This window comes from Anabrus simplex, chromosome X, assembly GCF_040414725.1.
Source record: "Anabrus simplex isolate iqAnaSimp1 chromosome X, ASM4041472v1, whole genome shotgun sequence".
In the NCBI taxonomy this organism is placed as follows: Eukaryota; Metazoa; Arthropoda; class Insecta; order Orthoptera; family Tettigoniidae; genus Anabrus; species Anabrus simplex.
This window is the reverse complement of record NC_090279.1, coordinates 122,527,521-122,546,845: the sequence shown is the minus strand read 5'-3', so window position 1 is coordinate 122,546,845 and position 19,325 is coordinate 122,527,521. Positions and strand designations below refer to the sequence as shown.

General features: G+C 36.3%; 1 protein-coding gene across 1 annotated transcript in view; it reads left to right on the top strand.

Annotated features, from left to right (window-relative positions):
- LOC137496916 (oocyte zinc finger protein XlCOF19-like) overlaps window positions 1-19,325 on the top strand; it is a 132,208-nt gene that overhangs the window by 68,598 nt on the left and 44,285 nt on the right. The window contains exon 4 of the mRNA XM_068230896.1: window positions 12,652-12,747. Within this exon, the coding sequence (XP_068086997.1) occupies window positions 12,652-12,747 (96 nt within the window). The remainder of the gene's footprint in view (window positions 1-12,651; window positions 12,748-19,325) is intronic.

The following is a 19,325-nucleotide window of genomic DNA, read 5'->3' as shown; positions in this document are numbered from 1 at the left end:
TCTGATAGCTCAGAGGGTAAACAAATGCTAAATTCATGTCGGCGAGTGTGATTCGGGTTCGGCCTAGAGGTATTTGAGGAAGCCGAATTATCCCAGCACATGTCTGTAGTTTTACTGGCATGAAAGTGAATTCTTCTTGCACATCATTCTGTCACCTCAGTGTCTTTGAAACCCTTGAATGTTGGAAGAGGGATGTTCAGGGAAGAACTGTGACTTGACAGTAATAATCTAATGAAAACATTGTGTACTGCTGATTTACAGATGAGATATTGCCCAATAGTTGCTTCAAGCTAAAATTCTGCAATTAATGAGTGTCATCTTCAGAATAAATGTGTACTTCCCGAGTTCTGAGTTAGTGGCACTACAGAAGAGAGTGGTGTCTGAACATATCCATGATGCGAGTGCACTGCTGTTCAAGATCTCTACATTTGTTATTTCTTGTTAGATCCTGTGTCAGACTTGAACCTGGCATATGAGCACATTCCTGATCAAGAACTCTAGGTTTAATATCTTATAACACTTCTGTGTCAAACTTGTACATGTGTTGTTGTTTGAGTCATCAGTCCATAGACTGGTTTGATGCAGCCCTCCATGCCACCCTTTCCTGTGCTAACCTTTTCATTTCTACGTAACTATTGCATCCTACGTCTGTTCTAATCTGCTTGTCATATTCATACCTTGATCTACCCCTACCGTTCTTACCACCTACACTTCCTTAAAAAAAACAACTGAACAAATCCTGGGTGTCTTAAGATGTGTCCTATCATTCTATCTCTTCTTCTCGTCAAATTTAGCCAAATAGATCTCCTCTCACCAATTCGATTCAGTATCTCTTCATTCGTGATTCGATCTATCCATCTCACCTTCCGCATTCTTCTGTAACACCACATTTCAAAAGCTTCTATTCTCTTTCTTTCTGAGCTAGTTATCGTCCATGTTTCACTTCCATACAATGCCACGCTCCACACGAAAGTTTTCAAAAACATCTTTCTAATTCCGATATCAATGTTTGAAGTAAGCAAATTTCTTTTCTTAAGAAAACTCTTCCTTGCTTGTGCTAGTCTGCATTTTATGTCCTCCTTACTTCTGCCATCGTTAGTTATTTTACTACCCAAGTAACAATATTCATCTACTTCCTTTAAGACTTCATTTCCTAATCTAATATTTCCTGCATCACCTGCCTTCGTTCGACTGCACTCCATTACTTTTCTTTTGGACTTATTTATTTTCATCTTGTACTCCCTACCCAAGACTTCATCCATACCATTCAGCAACTTCTCGAGATCTTCTGCAGTCTCAGATAGAATAATAATATCATCGGCAAATCTCAAGGTTTTGATTTCCTCTCCTTGGACTGTGATTCCCTTTCCAAATTTCTCTTTGATTTCCTTTACTGCCTATTCTATGTAAACATTGAAAAGGAGAGGGGACAAACTGCAGCCTTGCCTCACTCCTTTCTGGATTGCTGCTTCTTTTTCAAAGCCCTCGATTCTTTCACTGCAGACTGATTTTTATACAGATTGTAGATAATTCATCGTTCTCAGTATCTGATCCCTATCATCTTCAGAATCATAAATAGCTTGGTCCACTCAACATTATCGAATGCCTTTTCTAGATCTACGAATGCCATGTACGTGGGCTTGTCCTTGATTCGATCCTCTAAGATCAGACGTAAAGTCAGGATTGCTTCACATGTTCCTGCATTTCTTCTGAAGCCACATTGATCTTCTCCCAACTCAGCTTCAACTTGTTTTTCCATTCTTCTGTAAATAATACGTGTTAACATTTTGCAGTCATGAGATACTGAACTAATGGTGCGGTAGTTTTCACACCTGTCAGCACCGGCTTTCTTGGGAATAGGTATAACAACATTCTTCTGAATCAGATGGGACTTCTCCTGTCTCATATATCTTGCAAACTAAATGAAATAACCTTGCCATGCTGGTTTCTCCTAAGGCAGTCAGTAATTCAGAGGGAATGTCATCAATTCCAGGTGCCTTGTTCCTATTGAGGTCACTCATAGCTCTGTCAAACTCTGACTCAAAATTGGGTCTCCCATTTCATCAGCATCAACAGCCTCTTCATGTTCCAGAACCAAATGATCTACATCTTTACCTTCATACAACTGTTGGATATGCTCCTGCCATCTTTCTGCTTTGTCTTCTTTCCCTAGAAGTGGCTTTCCATCTGAGCTCTTAATATTCATACATCTAGATTTCCTTTCTCCAAAGGTTTCCTTGATTTTCCTGTATGCAGCATCTACCTTTCCCAAGACCATACAGCCTTTAACATCCTTGCACTTCTCCTTCAGCCATTCTTCCTTAGCTACCTTGCACTTTCTATCCACTTCATTCTTTAATCGCCTGTATTCTTTTCTGCCCTCGTTATTTCTAGCATTCTTGTATTTTCGTCATTCATCAATCAGGTCTAGTATCTCCTGAGTTATCCACTGATTCTTAGTTGATCTTTTCTTCCTTCCTAACATTTCTTCAGCAGCCCTACTGACTTCATTTTTTATGACTCTCCAGTCTTCCTCTATAGTGTTTCCTTCAGCCTTTTCATTTAGTCCTTGTGCAACATGTTCCTTGAAACAATCCCTCACACTCTTTTCTTTCTTCTTGTCTAGATCCCATCCTTTTGCATTTTTTTCCTTTCTTCAATTTCTTCAACTTCAGATGGCATTTCATGACCAACAAGTTGTGGTCAGAGTCCATGTCTGCTCCTGGGAAAGTTTTGCAGTCCAACACCTGGTTTCTGAATCTCTGCCCAATCATAATGAAGTCTATTTGATACCTTCCAGTGTCTCCAGGTCTCGTCCACGTATACACCGTTGTTTGTGGTGTTTGAACCAAGTATTGGCAAGGGCTAAATTATGATCAGTGTGGAATTCAACCGGCCGACTCCCTCTTTCGTTCCTTTGTCCCTTTCCAAATTCTCCTACTGTACTACCTTCTCCTCCTTGGCCTACCACTGCATTCCAGTCTCCCATCACAATTAGATTCTTGTCACCTTTTACATATTGTATTAAATCTTCTATCTCCTCATATATTCTTTCGATTTCTTCATCATCCGCTGAACTAGTAGGCATATAGACCTGCACTATTGTGGAGGGCATTGGTTTGGTGTCTATCTTGACGACAATAATTCTTTCACTATGCTGTCATAGTAGCTTACCCGCTGCCCTATTTTCTTATTCATTATTAAACCAGCTCCTGCATTTCCCCTGTTTGATTTTGTGTTGATAATTTGGTAGTCGCCTGACCAAAAATCTTGTTCTTCCTGCCAACGTACTTCACTTATACCAACTACAACTAACTTTAGCCTATCCATCTCCCTTTTCAGATTCTCTAACCTACCACAATGTTTCAAACTTCTAACATTCCACGTTCTGACTCGCAGAATGTCAGTATCCATCATCCTGATGATCGCCCCCTCTCGTGTAGTCCCTACCCGGAGATCCGAATGGGGGAGTAGTTTACCTCTGGAATATGTTACCCGGGAGGAAGCCATCATCAGTACATCATTCATACAGAGAGAGCTGCATGTCCTCGGGAGTTAGTTACGGCTGTAGTTTCCCATTGCTTTCAGCTGTGTAGCAGTATCAACACAGCTAACCCATGTTGAGTATTATTACAAGGCCGTATCAGTCAATCATCTAGACTGCCGCCCTTGCAACTACCGAAAGGCTGCTACCCCCCTTTCGATGAACCATTCGTCAGTCTGGTCTCTCAACAGATACCCATCCGATATGGTTGCACCTGCGGCTCAACTATCTGCATCATTGGGACACGCAAGCCTCCCCACCGCGGCAAGGTCACATGGTTCTTCATAAAAGGAAAGAAAATTCCACCTAATCAATACATTTATTTTCTTGTAAAGTATTACAATCTAGGACCGGTTTCGACCCTTCATAGGTCATCCTCAGCCATATCAGAATCACATTTGCATTTCTAACTTATACCTCTGAAAGACCTTCATGATATATTGTTTCATAATTTTCAGTGAAAACTTATCTTAAAAACAAATTTCTAAGCGTTGTGTTAAAATTAAAAATTAAAATTACAAAACTTTGTCTATTATATACATGCCCTTGGGCTGACAGAATGCATCCTTGGGTTGATTAAGCATCTATCTTAGGTATTGTTGCTTATTCTGTTGAATCGAATCCCTTTTATACTTATGTACAATCGTGAATAGACTATCAGTAAAATTCGATAAATAAAGCTTGCGTGATAATTATAATAAAATATCATGTTACATCTTTATACCTTATTGCTGGAGTGATATTATTTTAGGCAAAATATAAATGCGTGTTAACCTCTATAAAATATTTTTACATAAACACACTAATATATTTTAAAGTCTATTCATTGTACTTTAAAGTCTAAAATACTTATTGCTTTATTTATCAAATTTTACTGATAGTCTATTCACGATTGTACATAAGTATAAAAGGGATTCGATTCAACAGAATAAGCAACAATACCTAAGATAGATGCTTAATCAACCCAAGGATGCATTCTGTCAGCCCAAGGGCATGTATGTAATAGACAAAGTTTTGTAATTTTAATTTTTAATTTTAACACAACGCTTAGAAATTTGTAAGTTTTTAAGGTAAGTTTTCACTGAAAATTATGAAACAATATATCATGACGGTCTTTCAGAGGTATAAGATAGAAATGCAAATGTGATTCTGATATAGCTGAGGATGACCTATGAAGGGTCGAAACCGGTCCTAGATTGTAATACTTTACAAGAAAATAAATGTATTGATTAGGTGGAATTTTTCTTTCCTTGTATGAAGATTGGTAAATGTCAATACGGAAAATGAAATTCATAAATCAAGATGTTAACGCCAACCAGGCAAAGAGTCAAGCATATAAATATAGGAATATCAGAATTAAATTAATGAATACAATTAAGAACATCGCATTTTTGAAAGAATGCCTCGCTCATGACCTAATTCCAAAGTTTTTAACTAAATATAACAACAAACATAGAAACACAAGACAGACACGTGACACTTTAAAGAAAACCAATAAAATCTGGATAAAAACTGAAATAAAATTTTTTTATCGTAAAAAACAACACTTGAATAATATACTATACCCTTTACATTTGAAAGTATCCCAAGAGCTACCACCTAGCTATTGGGATCACTTCCAACATGTTACGAATGAGAAAATTGAACATCTAGCCATAAAAAAACAGAACACCCTAGACAAGAAATTAGAAACCTTGAAACGAACTCAGAAAGAAAAACAGGTGACTCACCTTACAGAAAATAATAACTTAGCTCAGTCCACAGGAGATAGAATGCATCAATTTTACCCACCATTAAAAAATCTCACGGATACAATATTCAGTAAAGCAGAGTATGAAGTTTTAAGCAAAGGACCAAAACATAACTGGAATAACGCCTCAATACTACAGAACGTTACTACCGCAATAGCAGAAACAGAATTAGCCATACAGAGAATTCCGCATGAAATACGTGAGGAAGTTAGACACGATATTGTAAAAAAACTCCCGCAGTACATCAACAGAATACAAGAAAACATATCTAATAGCAATAAAATGGACAAAACACACGTTAATAGCCTAAAAGAAAAGGTCAAACATGATAATCTCCTGATAACAAAAGCCGACAAAGGGAACACAACGGTAATTATGAACAAAGATATGTACATTCAAAAAACAAAAGAATGTTTCAATAATAACACATTCCGCACAATACGTAAAGACCCCACAATTACAGTACAAATAAATCTAAAAAACTTGCTTAAGAACACACGTCTTTTACTCACCGAAGCAGAAGCAAATAGCTTAATAATAATGAATCCCCAGTTACCGAATGCTAAAGCTCTTCCCAAAATTCACAAAGAAAATACCCCTATGAGAACCATAGTAAATTATAGATCTAGTCCCACATATAATCTCCCTAAATTTATTCAGAAATTTCTAAAGAAATCACTATTCCTTTCAAGCTAATAACAGCATACGAAATTCCATAGATTTTTGCAACAAAACAAAGAACTTTAAGTTAGATAAATATCATTCCATAGCCTCCTATGATGTAACAAACATGTATGCAAATATCCCCACTGACAAAACCTTAAACATAATCAGAACTAATCTCAAAACATATAGTAAATTAAGCACATTGGAAATTGAGGAATTTATGATATTACTCAAATTTGCAGTCAATAACAATTTCTTTAAATTTCACGATACAATTTACCAACAAACAGGTCTACCTATGGGATCACCCGCCTCCGGGATAATAGCAGATATATACTTAGACTACTTAGAACATACTGCATTTAGTAAAATTGAAGGAATATCTTTCTGGTGCAGATTTGTGGATGATGTATTCGTCATCATCGACAACAGAACAACCAACGAAAATGCAATATTGGATAAAATAAATGCCATAGATACATGTATACAATTCACCAAGGAATCTGAGAGTAACGGACAACTAAATTACCTAGATCTAACGGTTACTAGACACGAAAAACATCTCACCTTCAAAATTTACCGGAAACCTACACATACAATAAACACCATAAAGATAGATTCTAATCACCCTAATCCACATAAAAAAGCAGCATATCAAAGTATGATTTATAGAGCGTTTAATATACCGATGTGAAAAGCAGATCTCAAAGATGAACTACAACTAATTCACGAAATAGCTCAAAAAAATGGTTATAGAAAAGAAATGGTTAATTCCATCATTCGTAAGTTCAAATCACGACCCAACACCACTCTGACGAAAACAGATCAACCCAGAAAAATTACGCAACTTTCACTTTCAATAATACGGGCGTATATTCACTAACCAATGTTCTGAGGAAGCATAACATTAAAATAGCATTTAAGACTACACAAAATAATAGGCACGTCATATATAATAGCAAATCAGTAAATAGTAGTAACAAATATCTTCAATCAGGAGTCTACCGAATGGAATGTAACAACAGTTTAACAAGTTATGTGGGGCGTACGGGCAGGAATTTCACGACTAGATATAATGAGCACGTAAACACAATTAGGCATAATCATTTCTCGGCAACAGGGCAACATATGCATGAATATAAGCACAATTTTACGGACATAAATAACGATTTAAAAATATTAAATGTAGAACCTAAAGGTCCTTTGCTTAATATAAGTGAAGAATTATATATAACACTAGGTCAGTATGCAAATCCTAATTATAACATAAATGAGTTATCTGAAAAAACTAATATTTTGTTCAATAAAATCGTTCTTATCTTAAAAAACGACTACGTCAAAATAGTCAACAGACGACGTCATACACAAGCTACGGTGCAGACAGCGAACCTCAGTGACTCCGCCCATACACACGTAACAACCTCCCCTACTTATCCCTCCGCCCCTCTCACAACAGACAAGACTAGAACCATCAGTACGAGGTACATTACTCGTCAAACGGCCAAGAAACTTGCATTTCAAACATCCAGCAGTAAGTAAATTAATTCAGGCTTTACAAATTCACACAATATTACACTTCTATTGAAATCTAACTCACTTCATTCATTTTGGCTTACAGACTTTACCAGCCTTAAAAAAGGGAAAGGAACCACCACAATCTTACGGCATTTGATGGGAGTAAACTCCAGAACTGAATCACACATATATTCCATAATTTAACACGTATCAAGCTTATATTGATCCATTTCACAATTATAGGAAAGTGCTGTTATTTACAAATGGAACCTATAAAGACTAACATTCGACATATAAAAAGGCAAATTATGGAAATATAACGCAAGAATCAAGGCCAACACGTTTCAGTGTCACTAAACACACTGACTATATTACTAGACATTCAAGTGTTTTTAAAACTTCTGTAGTAAATGATAAGCATTCAATTTAATAGACATTTATGTTTTATACAATACATAATCAACATAATATGAAACTTGTAATTTTATGCAAGAAGGAACTGACATTTAATCATTAGATTTAAAAGCCAACCATACACGGCATATTTAAATATTATCAATGTCTGATGTTATATAAGACAAATTGTTATAATATTTTACCACATAACAGCGCAAGATCCAAAGCAATAAGTATTTTAGACTTTAAAGTACAATGAATAGACTTTAAAATATATTAGTGTGTTTATGTAAAAATATTGTATAGAGGTTAACACGCATTTATATTTTGCCTAAAATAATATCACTCCAGTAATAAGGTATAAAGATGTAACATGATATTTTATTATAATTATCACGCAAGCTTTATTTATCAAATTTTACTGATAGTCTATTCACGATTGTACATAAGTATAAAAGGGATTCGATTCAACAGAATAAGCAACAATACCAAAGATAGATGCTTAATCAACCCAAGGATGCATTCTGTCAGCCCAAGGGCATGTATATAATAGACAAAGTTTTGTAATTTTAATTTTTAATTTTAACACAACGCTTAGAAATTTGTTTTTAAGATAAGTTTTCACTGAAAATTGTGAAACAATATATCATGAAGGTCTTTCAGAGGTATAAGATAGAAATGCAAATGTGATTCTGATATAGCTGAGGATGACCTATGAAGGGTTGAAACCGGTCCTAGATTGTAATACTTTACAAGAAAATAAATGTATTGATTAGGTGGAATTTTTCTTTCCTTTTATGAAGATTTGTAAATGTCAATACGGAAAATGAAATTCATAAATCAAGAAATTCATAAATCAAGGTCACATGGTTCGCAGAGGAGGTCTTGTACATATATGAAAATTATGTTAAGGAAATGTATGCCAATATCGGAAACTGTTAGGGAGTGTGTTACGGTTGGGGTTAGATTATTCTGTACTTTTTGTTGTCAGTATCGTTTCTACTTTGGTTTAGGGGTTACACATCTTCTATTTTTCCCCTATGATTATAATAGAGGATGGTTGGCCCATTGTACTATAAAAAAAATTTAATATCTTCCAACACTATTGAACTACAATTAGCACCACATGTTAAAAAATATTACTCCTATCATAATTAGTGTAGAAGAAGTTAAATCACAAGTCTATCATCACTGTCTTTGAGACTGGATACACCAGTCTGCTAAACAAAATATTAACACAGGTGTGATTACTCTGTTTTACCATCACATCCACAATGTGCTGGAAGATATGTGTGTTAAGGAAAGAACAGATTTGCTTATGGGATGCGAGAGATAAAGTAGCTCAAAATCTGGATGTACGTTCTCTCAAAATAAGTACTTTGCTTACACACTGAATTCATTTAGAAAGGCAGAATAGTGATTAGCTCATTTTATTCCTCAAATACAGCTCAGACTCTGTTTTATAGAGAACCATATGTAAGGGCTCTAGAATGAATGATTCTGAGAAAATTCTCTTTAACTCTTTCGCTGCAGAAGTCGACTTTTGTCGACTTACTTCACAATAGAATTTGCTGTGGTAATCGACTTTTGTCGACTTTGTACTTTCCGGCTATAGTTTCCGTGTACTTCTTTAATAAAGGTGCATTTCAGAATACAAACATCTATAGTCATGTATTGACTATGTACTAAGCATTGTTTGAAAACATTGCCGCCAATACTGGACCTATGTTTATTTCTTATCTTTCACCTGCCCACCCGTCAACATTCCTGTCAGCTGTCTGGCCGGTTGCGGGCTTCACTCAGCAGCTGTGAGCGGGTAGAACTACATTAGTAATGACAGTGAAGAAATCTTAAATCGTTTAGTGGCCGATTACTATTCCACCTGTTCAGTAAATGTGGGCAGTGAAACAAGTGATGATGTGCAAGTGGTTGTTGGAAAGAAAGTGCCAAGGAGGTAGATCTTAATTTTGTATCGGTCTGGTAGGATATTAGAGATGACATATGAATTATAAAAATGAAATTATGTGATGGGGCTAATTTTGATATAACAGTGAAAAGCGAAGTTTTGCATTTTGATGACCCATGCAAAGTAGTTCTTCAATTTATGTCACGTTCAGTGTTTGAGCACACAGTAATGGAATCATATAAACATGCTGAGTAGTGTTTAGATGAAACATTTTATTTTCCTCCGTGTTCGAGGTTTAGTCGATGGACTGAATGCAAAATAGAAGATATTCAGGCAATGCTGGCTATTGATATTGGGATGGGATTGTGCCGTAAATCAGCATTAGAGACTTACTTTTCCAAACAATAATGGCTTACTGCTACACCAAGTGATATAACGAAGCTTCATCATACATTTCAGTAACAATGAAAACCACATTGCTAAGGGGTCACCAGGTTATAATCTATTATTCAAATAAGACCTGTCATTTCTATTGTAGAAAATTTGTACCTGGAGCATGCTTCACCTGGAAAATGCTTATCAGTTGGTAATTCTATGGTAAATGTACAGGAAGGCTGTTGTGTAAGCAATACCTTACTTCAAACCCATCAACAAAATGGGGTGTAAATTTGTGGTCACTAAGCGACAGTAGAAGTAGTTAGCTTTGCAAGTTTCAGACTTATGTAGGAAAGGACAGTGAAATGTCAGTGCGTGGGAAATCATTGGGAGAGAAAGTGATAAGAAGCCTGACAGAGGGTTTTGAGTATACTGGCAGATTTGTGTGTGTGAAGACAATTTTTTTTCAAGCCCAGCGGTTTCCACCCAGCTTTCTGAGAAGAACATAGGTACTGCGGGACAGTGAGATCTAATTGCAAAGGACTACCTCGAGATATGAAAACCCTAAAAATGAAGAAAGGGAAAAAATCTAAGTTCTCGCACCTTCCATCCATAGAAATGCTAGCGTGCGCATGGCAAGATACTGGCCGGTAAAACATGTTATCGACCATTCACACATCTGAGATTGTGAAGATCAGAAGAGGTCATAAAAAGGTGAAAGTGGCTACGTAACTGTTGAAAAAACCAAGTTAGTTGTAAATTACGGCTATGAAATGTATGGTGTTGATAAATTTGATCTACTGAAAACTATGCATTTGTACACAAAAAACTCAAGTGGTATCAGGTCTTGTGGTATTTTCTCATTGAAACTGCACTAATAAATGGAAGAATAATGGTACAATAAGCCTCAAAAAAAGGGCAATTACTGCTCGAGAAAATCTGTCATGATGGGACTTCTACAAGAGTATCAGCGCAGTCCGCCGGCGAAACGAGGAAGACCTTTTGATCACATACCTCAAGCGCTCCTGACGGAGAGGCACTCTCTTGGAAAGCAGCAGGACAAGAGTCTCGAACCTAATTGTGTGTTTGTTCCATATTATCAGCTAACTGTTCAAAGAAAGGAAAGGGACTGTGCAAGACAGCCTGCAATGTGTCCAGTTCCATGTTTCGAGATGTATCACAGTAATGTGTGTTTCAAGGTCAAATGTTACTGCTAATTTGCCAAAGTTGAGTTAGAAATAGTGCGGTGGTGTTGAAAGTCACTAATCTTAAAAAAAAAAAAATTTCAGTTCATTTGGAAAATACAAAAAAGAGTTGCATTCTTCTGTAATTGTTCTGTTTAAAAATAGCGCAGTGAAAAAAGTTAATATGCCCCTTCTTAGTGGGCTCTGTCACTTTGAGGACTTAAGGCACATTAAAAAAGCTTCCTTTCCTCTTTTTCATTATTTCCCTTTCCATTTTATGCATCCTTTTCATCCATTCCTTAGTTCTGCTACTGTACTCTTCCTTCGGTATTGAATGGGGTAAGTTTGTATATTCTAGAATTTCATATTTTAATTCACTTTTATTAGCAAGTTAACTTATATTAAAACATAAGCTTTTGTTCACAGTCCCTCCCCGCCCCCCTTTAGTGCCGATAAGGTTTTATGAATCCAAATGATAAATTTAAATGTCTTGTAGTATATCATGAAAGAGCTTCTGATACTGCAGATGTACACTACAATGCTGCTGACCCCACTGACAGTGTTCTCATCCCCATAGTCCTCCACAGAACACTGCATAACATCATTTTAGTAGTAAAATATTTCATTTGTATTTGCTTTCAGTTTTGGTTACATCACATCTTTTGCTGGTATATGACTGTGATAAGCCTGCTTCTGTTATGTTTATTTTTTATTTTACACTTGGCAGCAATGATATATGCTGTTTGAAACAGAACTGTCGTAATGCTTGATGTAGCCCCTGTGAGCTCGGCAAAACCAGAGTAGAGAATGTGATTCCAATAATTCGAGGTATTTTAATCTGCCTGGAGACAAAATGTATGCTGAGAACAAAAATGATTTAGAACAGTTGTAACACCTGTAAGTGGTTCAAACAACCTTTAAGATTTGATTGATATGATTGTGCATATCAAAAGAGTTCATTCAATTTAGTGTTTATGTCTATGGCTGCTTCCTTCCAAATTCTTTGCAAGATAGCCCCAATCCCATCCCTGGTAGGATATCTTCTGAAATGGCTAGAAAATGTTTCTCATTTTATATTTTGTTCTCAGTCTAATTCTTTCTCTGACATCAGGAGTGAGCAAGAATAGTAACACCATTCTCAATACAGCCTTTTGTTACTACAATCCTCTGCTGGTAGAAATCTTCCTTAAACATTAGTGAAATTCTGAAAGTAACTGTAATACTGGCAATTAATGAATTAACAGGCTCATTTTGGTGGCTATATTTGTAGATGTGTGTTATGAGCATACCTAAAATATATCTTATTTTCCACAGGAGAATATTGAACATGTGCCAGAAGTGATAGCTCTGAAAGAAGAAGTTAAATCAGAGTTGACAGATCCAGGGTCAATGCAGGAAAACTCTCTTGAGGTAATGTACATAATTTGATAAGCCATTGTCTGATAATGAAAATAGTTTGAAAATGGCTCAACAGATATCAGTGTTTGACCCTTCATGTCAGTGCACACGATTGATAGTCCTACGGTAAACATACTTTTTTTATGAGATTGACTGTTTACTTACCTAATTTTCCCTTTTCCGTCAAGTTGTTCCACGATCTTGTGTTATGAATTGCACAGCAGTTAGGATTGCTCCAAAGTCCTCTAACTATACCATTTGGGAGCTGGTAGCATTTCTACTAATACTTTTACTTCATTAATGTTTTCTATCACAAAGTAGCTATAAGATACATTCTTTTGTTACTGTTACAGGATATTTTAATAGTTGCTTCCAAATTAAACACCTTTGTAATCTTATTGATTATATTAATTACTAGCTGTTTTACCCATGCTTTGCCACGGAATTCTACATTGTATACAGAATTCTAGAATAGGTAGTGTACACGTTGTGAGCAAGATTGTATTAAATTGCATAGCTCTTAACGTTACCATAGAAACATGACTGGGAAGTTACCAAACATCTTTTCTCGTATGAAGACTGGGTTACGTAATATTCATTGTAATGGTAGGCCCACTTGCCTACCATCAGTTACAATCAGGTTGGGGAGTTTTTGTTATAATGGTAGGCACTCTCCACCTGCCTTTTTACATCATCAGAAAAACTGTCTTCATGGTTTCCCCAACTGAAATGAACATAGGCCATTACAATGACGTCAGTAGTAATGGCGCAATTAAAAGCAATGCTTTCATATGAAACACTCGATCAAATGAGATACCACACATTTTCTCACTTTTAACAAACAGTTCTACACTGCTAATCTAACAGTCCAAAGTTCTGGAGCTCAAATGACCAAACCGCAGAGAGGTGTGGTCCGTGAACACTCTTTGTATTTATTCGGCGAGGGTGTCGAATAGTGGAGAGTCTCAGGGCAAAAACTATGGTCTTTTACTAACTTGTTTCCTAGGAGTGCCCGATGAGTCAGAAAATCTCAATTCATTACACTGGCGGTGGAAAAATCTATATTGACTTGGAAGCAAATTTTTCTCCAAATCAGAGGAGAATTCAATAAAAGTGAAGAGGAAGAAGTTTTTCTGAAGATACGGCTCTTTTCAGAGTTAAATTTTCAGTTATGTAGTGAATTGTGGTGCTATAATTTGGAACAGGCCTAAATTCTAATTCTAGCTACTACTAAGTCAGCCTCTGCCTTACATGTGCACACTGCTCATTCAAAACAGCGCGTCAGAGTAGGGATCGGATAGCTGGAATTCTATGATGAACCAGTATGTTACGTACCAGCAGTATCAGAAAATTTATGAACCAGAGGAATGGCATGCTAATTAAGAAGGTTTTCTAACTTCCCTGATATTTCGCGGCAATATTCAGTCAGGCTGTTATAGTCGGTACGCACAACAAACAATGGTCAATGTATTGTTATTCTTGATCAATGTTATGCGCTTTCAATATTGTAGGCCTTCAGATTTAGTTTCCTTCCAACTCTGAAATACCACTCTTATCATAGTCAGTACGGTAAAACTGAATAAAACATAAATGATCGGAAGTTGAGTTCTCTATAACTTTTGTCATGTGGTACATTTCTATAGGATCAATAACATTGGTATTTAAAAATTAAATCTTAGGCACCTTCTTTTAAACTACAATTTCATCCTGGTTGAATAAAATTGTTTTTAGCTTAGACTGTAACTTCTTATTCCCCGACACTATATACCAATTTTTCATTAATTTCTTTTAACCCATTTTCTCGTGGCTCAGCATAAATGATCAGAAATTTAATTCTATATAACTTTTGTATCATTTATCGATAGGACCACTAATAATACAAATATTTGATAATTAAATTTTAGGCCTTCCCCTAAACTACCAGTTCACTCAGCATGAATAAAATAATTTATAGCATAGATTTTAGTGGCTCATCCCCCGACTTTACATACCGATTTTCATTAAATTCTCTTCACAGGTTTTCTCGTGATGCGTGTACATACAGACAGACAGACAGACAGACAGAAATTACGGAAAAGTAAAAAGTGCATTTCCTTGTTACTGTGGACATGACCAATACAGAAATGCTATTCTTTTCAAATTCTGAGCAATTTACTAATATAACTTATTTTATATATATAGATTGTCTTCTAGATAATACAATTATTTGTAGATACAAGTTGCTTACTGTGAGGATTCACTTACATACTACTCACACTGTAACCATATCATGGCAAATGAAAAACATTCTTATTCTTCGTAATGTGGTCTGTGGTGTTACTAGTCCATTGTGACTTATAATGTTACTTAAACATGAAATGAATAAACAAGCCATTCAAGAGTTAACTTGCCTTTCTTTTTCATACTTCGTAAGTGATAGTGTTTGTGAATAGGCCTTGTAAGTTCACCGTTACTCACCTGAACATTCGTTACATGAATGATTTTGTCACTACCAGGGTACATATTTGATCACTGCCATCGTCCACTTCATAGCATGTGTGTCGTCTTCTTTCAGTATGACTATGTTACTATGGGGTATTTCATTGTCCATTTATTGAGAAATTCATTTGACCATCTCTTCCAGGAGTTGTGGGTTGCCTGCTGAATATATAGCCATGTGGGCAAGGTTTTGATGGGAGAGGAAGTATAATCATGATCAGAGAGTGTAGTAATTGGCTCTCCTATAATGAAATGGGTTGTAGTTATGTAAGAAGTGTCAAAGGGGTCATCATTTAGCTTTGGTGAGAGGATGTGAGTATGTGTCGTAAGAGTGGTCCATTCTTTGTTGTTGAAGCGATAAGAATCCATCACTCCTCTGAGGTGATATATCAGACTCTTGACAGCTGCTTCTCAGATTCTGCCAAAGTGGGGTGTTGCAGGAAGGATGAAATGCCATGTCAGTCCCATGCCTGTAGTTGTGTGAAGAGTGGTTTTCTGAGGGTGGTTTTGCAGAAAGGCCTTGATTTCCTTAGCTGCTCCGTAGAAGTTCATGGAGTTATCGCTGTAAAGTATGGAGAGAAATGTTGTGGTGAGATCAGGTATCATATCTATGTAGACAACCTTGGTAGCTAGGCAGTCTTGTCTTGTTCAATCTCACACCATTTTTTATGAGTATTGAGCATAGTCTTTGCTAGTTTTAATGAATGGGTATGTAGGGATTACATGCACCCTGTGTGTATTTCGCATCAATTGTTCTGAGCTATGTGCATTCAACTTAGAATACTTGAGACGTGCATGGGTGTGGCTTCTTTCCTTCCCTGTTGCTGATGAGATCCTGAACTTCTCTCTCAGAGAGTTGAGTGCCAGGATGAAGTAGTCGGAAATGTACCGCCATCATAATTATACTTGTGGGATGATATGGATACAGAATTTCCAATCTTTCCACTCCACTAGTGTTGGAGTATTGTGCAGTCTTCTGCCAACAAGAAGATTGCCTTTTTGATCTATGATTGGATTTATAGTCTTAATGTGAGTTGATAGTTTCCTACACAACATTAATCTAACATTTGTCTACAGGGTTCAACTCCAATACAAACAGTGGACTTTAATTTCACTCTGTGTGTTGTTAGAAAACTTTATTGAGATACACCTATTCAATACACGTTGGGTTCTTAAAATTAGGATTTCATCTTGTCATACTAATTTAATGGGACAGGATTCGCCCATTTCATGGGCATCATCAGCCGTGATCTCATGCCTAAAGGATAAAAATCAGGATCCTCATTACTCTAGTCAAAGTGTTACATAGGGAAACGTGTGCTATAACAGTGCGGAAACTTGTTGTAAGTTCACAAACGACGATGTACACAAGTAAAGCATGTCTGTAAAATATTTGGTGAGAGGATGTATGTGTTGTCCATTCTTTGTTGGTGAAGCGATAAGAAACCATCACTCTTTTGAGGTGATATCAGACTCTTGACAGCTGCTCCCCAGATTCCACCGAAGTGTGGTGCTGCAGGACTGGTGAAATGCCATGTCAGTCCCACGTAGTGTTACCAACCATCCGGCAAACTTTTCAGTCATTTTGGTTATGTCCGGCCGGCATTTCTAATTTATCGACATTGTCCTTTTTTTCATTACAAGAATGCTCACTTACGTTTTAGACTGAAGTCAGCATGTTATTGTATCGTATATCAACTCCATGTGCTCAGGGCGCTACTTCCGAGGGTGGAAATATGTAATATTAATATTTGATATATTGAACTCGAAGTCCAGGCATTGATCAACCAATCAACGCGCTTCATTTCCACGTTTATGTTGAGAGAAACTGGAAGTGTCGAGAGGTACAGTTTACATGTGCTTGCCATATGATTTGCAGCTATCATGTTTGGTTATCTGGTTGTCGTTGTAAATTATAGTGCGAGTATGCAGTGAGTAGAGTGAAATATTAATCTCATTGCATCCTATTATGTACTGGTATGTCATCTCTGCAACCTGAAAGGAGTGAATCTAAAAAAAGACAGTGTATGATTTCGGATAAACTAAAACATAAGTATCCTTGCTTTACTCACGGACGCAATGAAAATGAAGCGAAATGTGCAGTGTGTGATAGTAATGTTAATGTCGGATGCAAAGGTGATGGTGACTTGGAAGGACACATTAACAGTGAAAAACACAAAAAGACGGTGAGAACTAGGTCAATATCATGTTCAGTGTCATCATTTGTCGCTCCCAAATATTCACCAGATGATAAAAAAGTTCATGCCGCAGAAGCTACAATGTCATTTCATACAGTTTTCCATCACCAGTCGTACAAATCAATGGACTGCACAGCTAAATTGAATAAGAGTATGTTCTTAGGTTCTGAAGTAGCACAGAAACTGACCTGTGCAAGAACTAGAACAGAAGCCATAATAAATAATGTTATTGCTCCTCACTCAACAGATATTATAATTGAAACTCTTAACGATAAAGTTCCATTTTTTGGCCTAGGAACAGATGCAAGCAATCATGGTGCACTAAAGTTGTTTCCAATTGTCATCCAATTCTTTCATTGCAAAAATAATGGCATTCATATAAAAGTTCTTGATTTACAAGCATGTCCATATGAAAGTTCTGAATGTATTTCCTCCTATATGTCAGACAATCTCAAAAAGTGTATAATTACATCTAGATACATTGAATTTTCTGGAGATAATGCCAATGTCAATTTTGGAGGCCATGCATGCAGGGAAGGGAAGAATGTATTCTCTGCTCTCAAAAAAGGCTTGAATGAAAACATAGTAGGTGTTGGATGTCCTCCTCACATTCTACATAACTGTTTGCAACATGGAGCAGATGCTCTTCCTGTTGATATTGAGTCTGTGGTGATGAAAATTTTCAACTTCTTTCATGTATATGTGTTGCACACTCAGCAACTGAAAGACTTTTTTGAATTTGTTGATGTAAATTATCCACAGCTTGTAAATCATTCTATGACTAGGTGGTTAATATTGTATCCAGCAGTTGAAAGAATCCTGCAATTGTTCCCAGCTCTGAAATCCTACTTTCTTTCTCAGGGTAGGAAGTCAGTGCCTTCATCAATTAGAAACTTCCTTGAAAATGACTTTTGAGAGCTCTATATTTTGATTCATTCTTCAACCATGCAAATTTTTGCACTATAAAATTTTGTCACTTGAGAAAGAACATAATTCAGTCGTAGAAGTGCTTGAACTATTAGAATCTGTCCAATCTCCATTGAAAGGCATACTTGAAGGTCAGTTCATTCCCCTTAAAGTTAGACAAATGTTAAATACATTTTCAGAAGATGGTTTGGATAAAGAATGCAAAGTGTTTATGGAGAATGTATCTTGTTTGTATGAAACCTGGATAAATGGATGCATCCTATAGAGGAATTCAAGTGTTTCAAATGGTTGAAACTTCAAAACATTAAAGACCTCAGCTTTGATGATATTGTACTATGTATTCAGTACTCACAGTCAAAAGGTGTAGAAATAGATGATTCAAAATTATTCGGCCAGTTCTGCAACGTAAGGGCTTAATCTAAAACTTCAACTTTGGATAAAGATACAACACTAGACCAACATTGGTGTGCTTTTTTTTAATAAGTGCCAGAACATTGAGGTATTTTCTGAACTTTTGAATACTTGCCAGTTTTTCTTTGCCATACGAGGCAGCAATGCTTTCACTGAACGTGTGTTTTCATTCATAAATGCCCAATGGACAAAGGAAAGGAACCGTTTGTTGGTAGAATCAGTGAAAGGAATGTTACTTGTGAAGTTCAATTTCAAAGATGTATCATGTGAAGAATTTTATAAATATGTACTTCAAGAAAATAACTCGTGTCTTCTTTCAAAAGTAGGTTCTGTTGAAAAATACAGCTTCAAGGATATAAACTGCAGCAAGGACTGTTCATTAAGTAAGGTATTTCCTTTTGTAACAAGTTGTATGTAATATATCTACAATTTTTTTATTGATTGAAATTGTCAGGCATTTTTCTTAAATGTCGTGCTTTTTGCTTAGCAATGTCCTGCTTTTGGAAATTTTCAGTTGGTTACCCTAGTCCCATGCCTGCAGTTGTGTGAAGAGTTGGTTTTCTGAGGGTTGTTTGC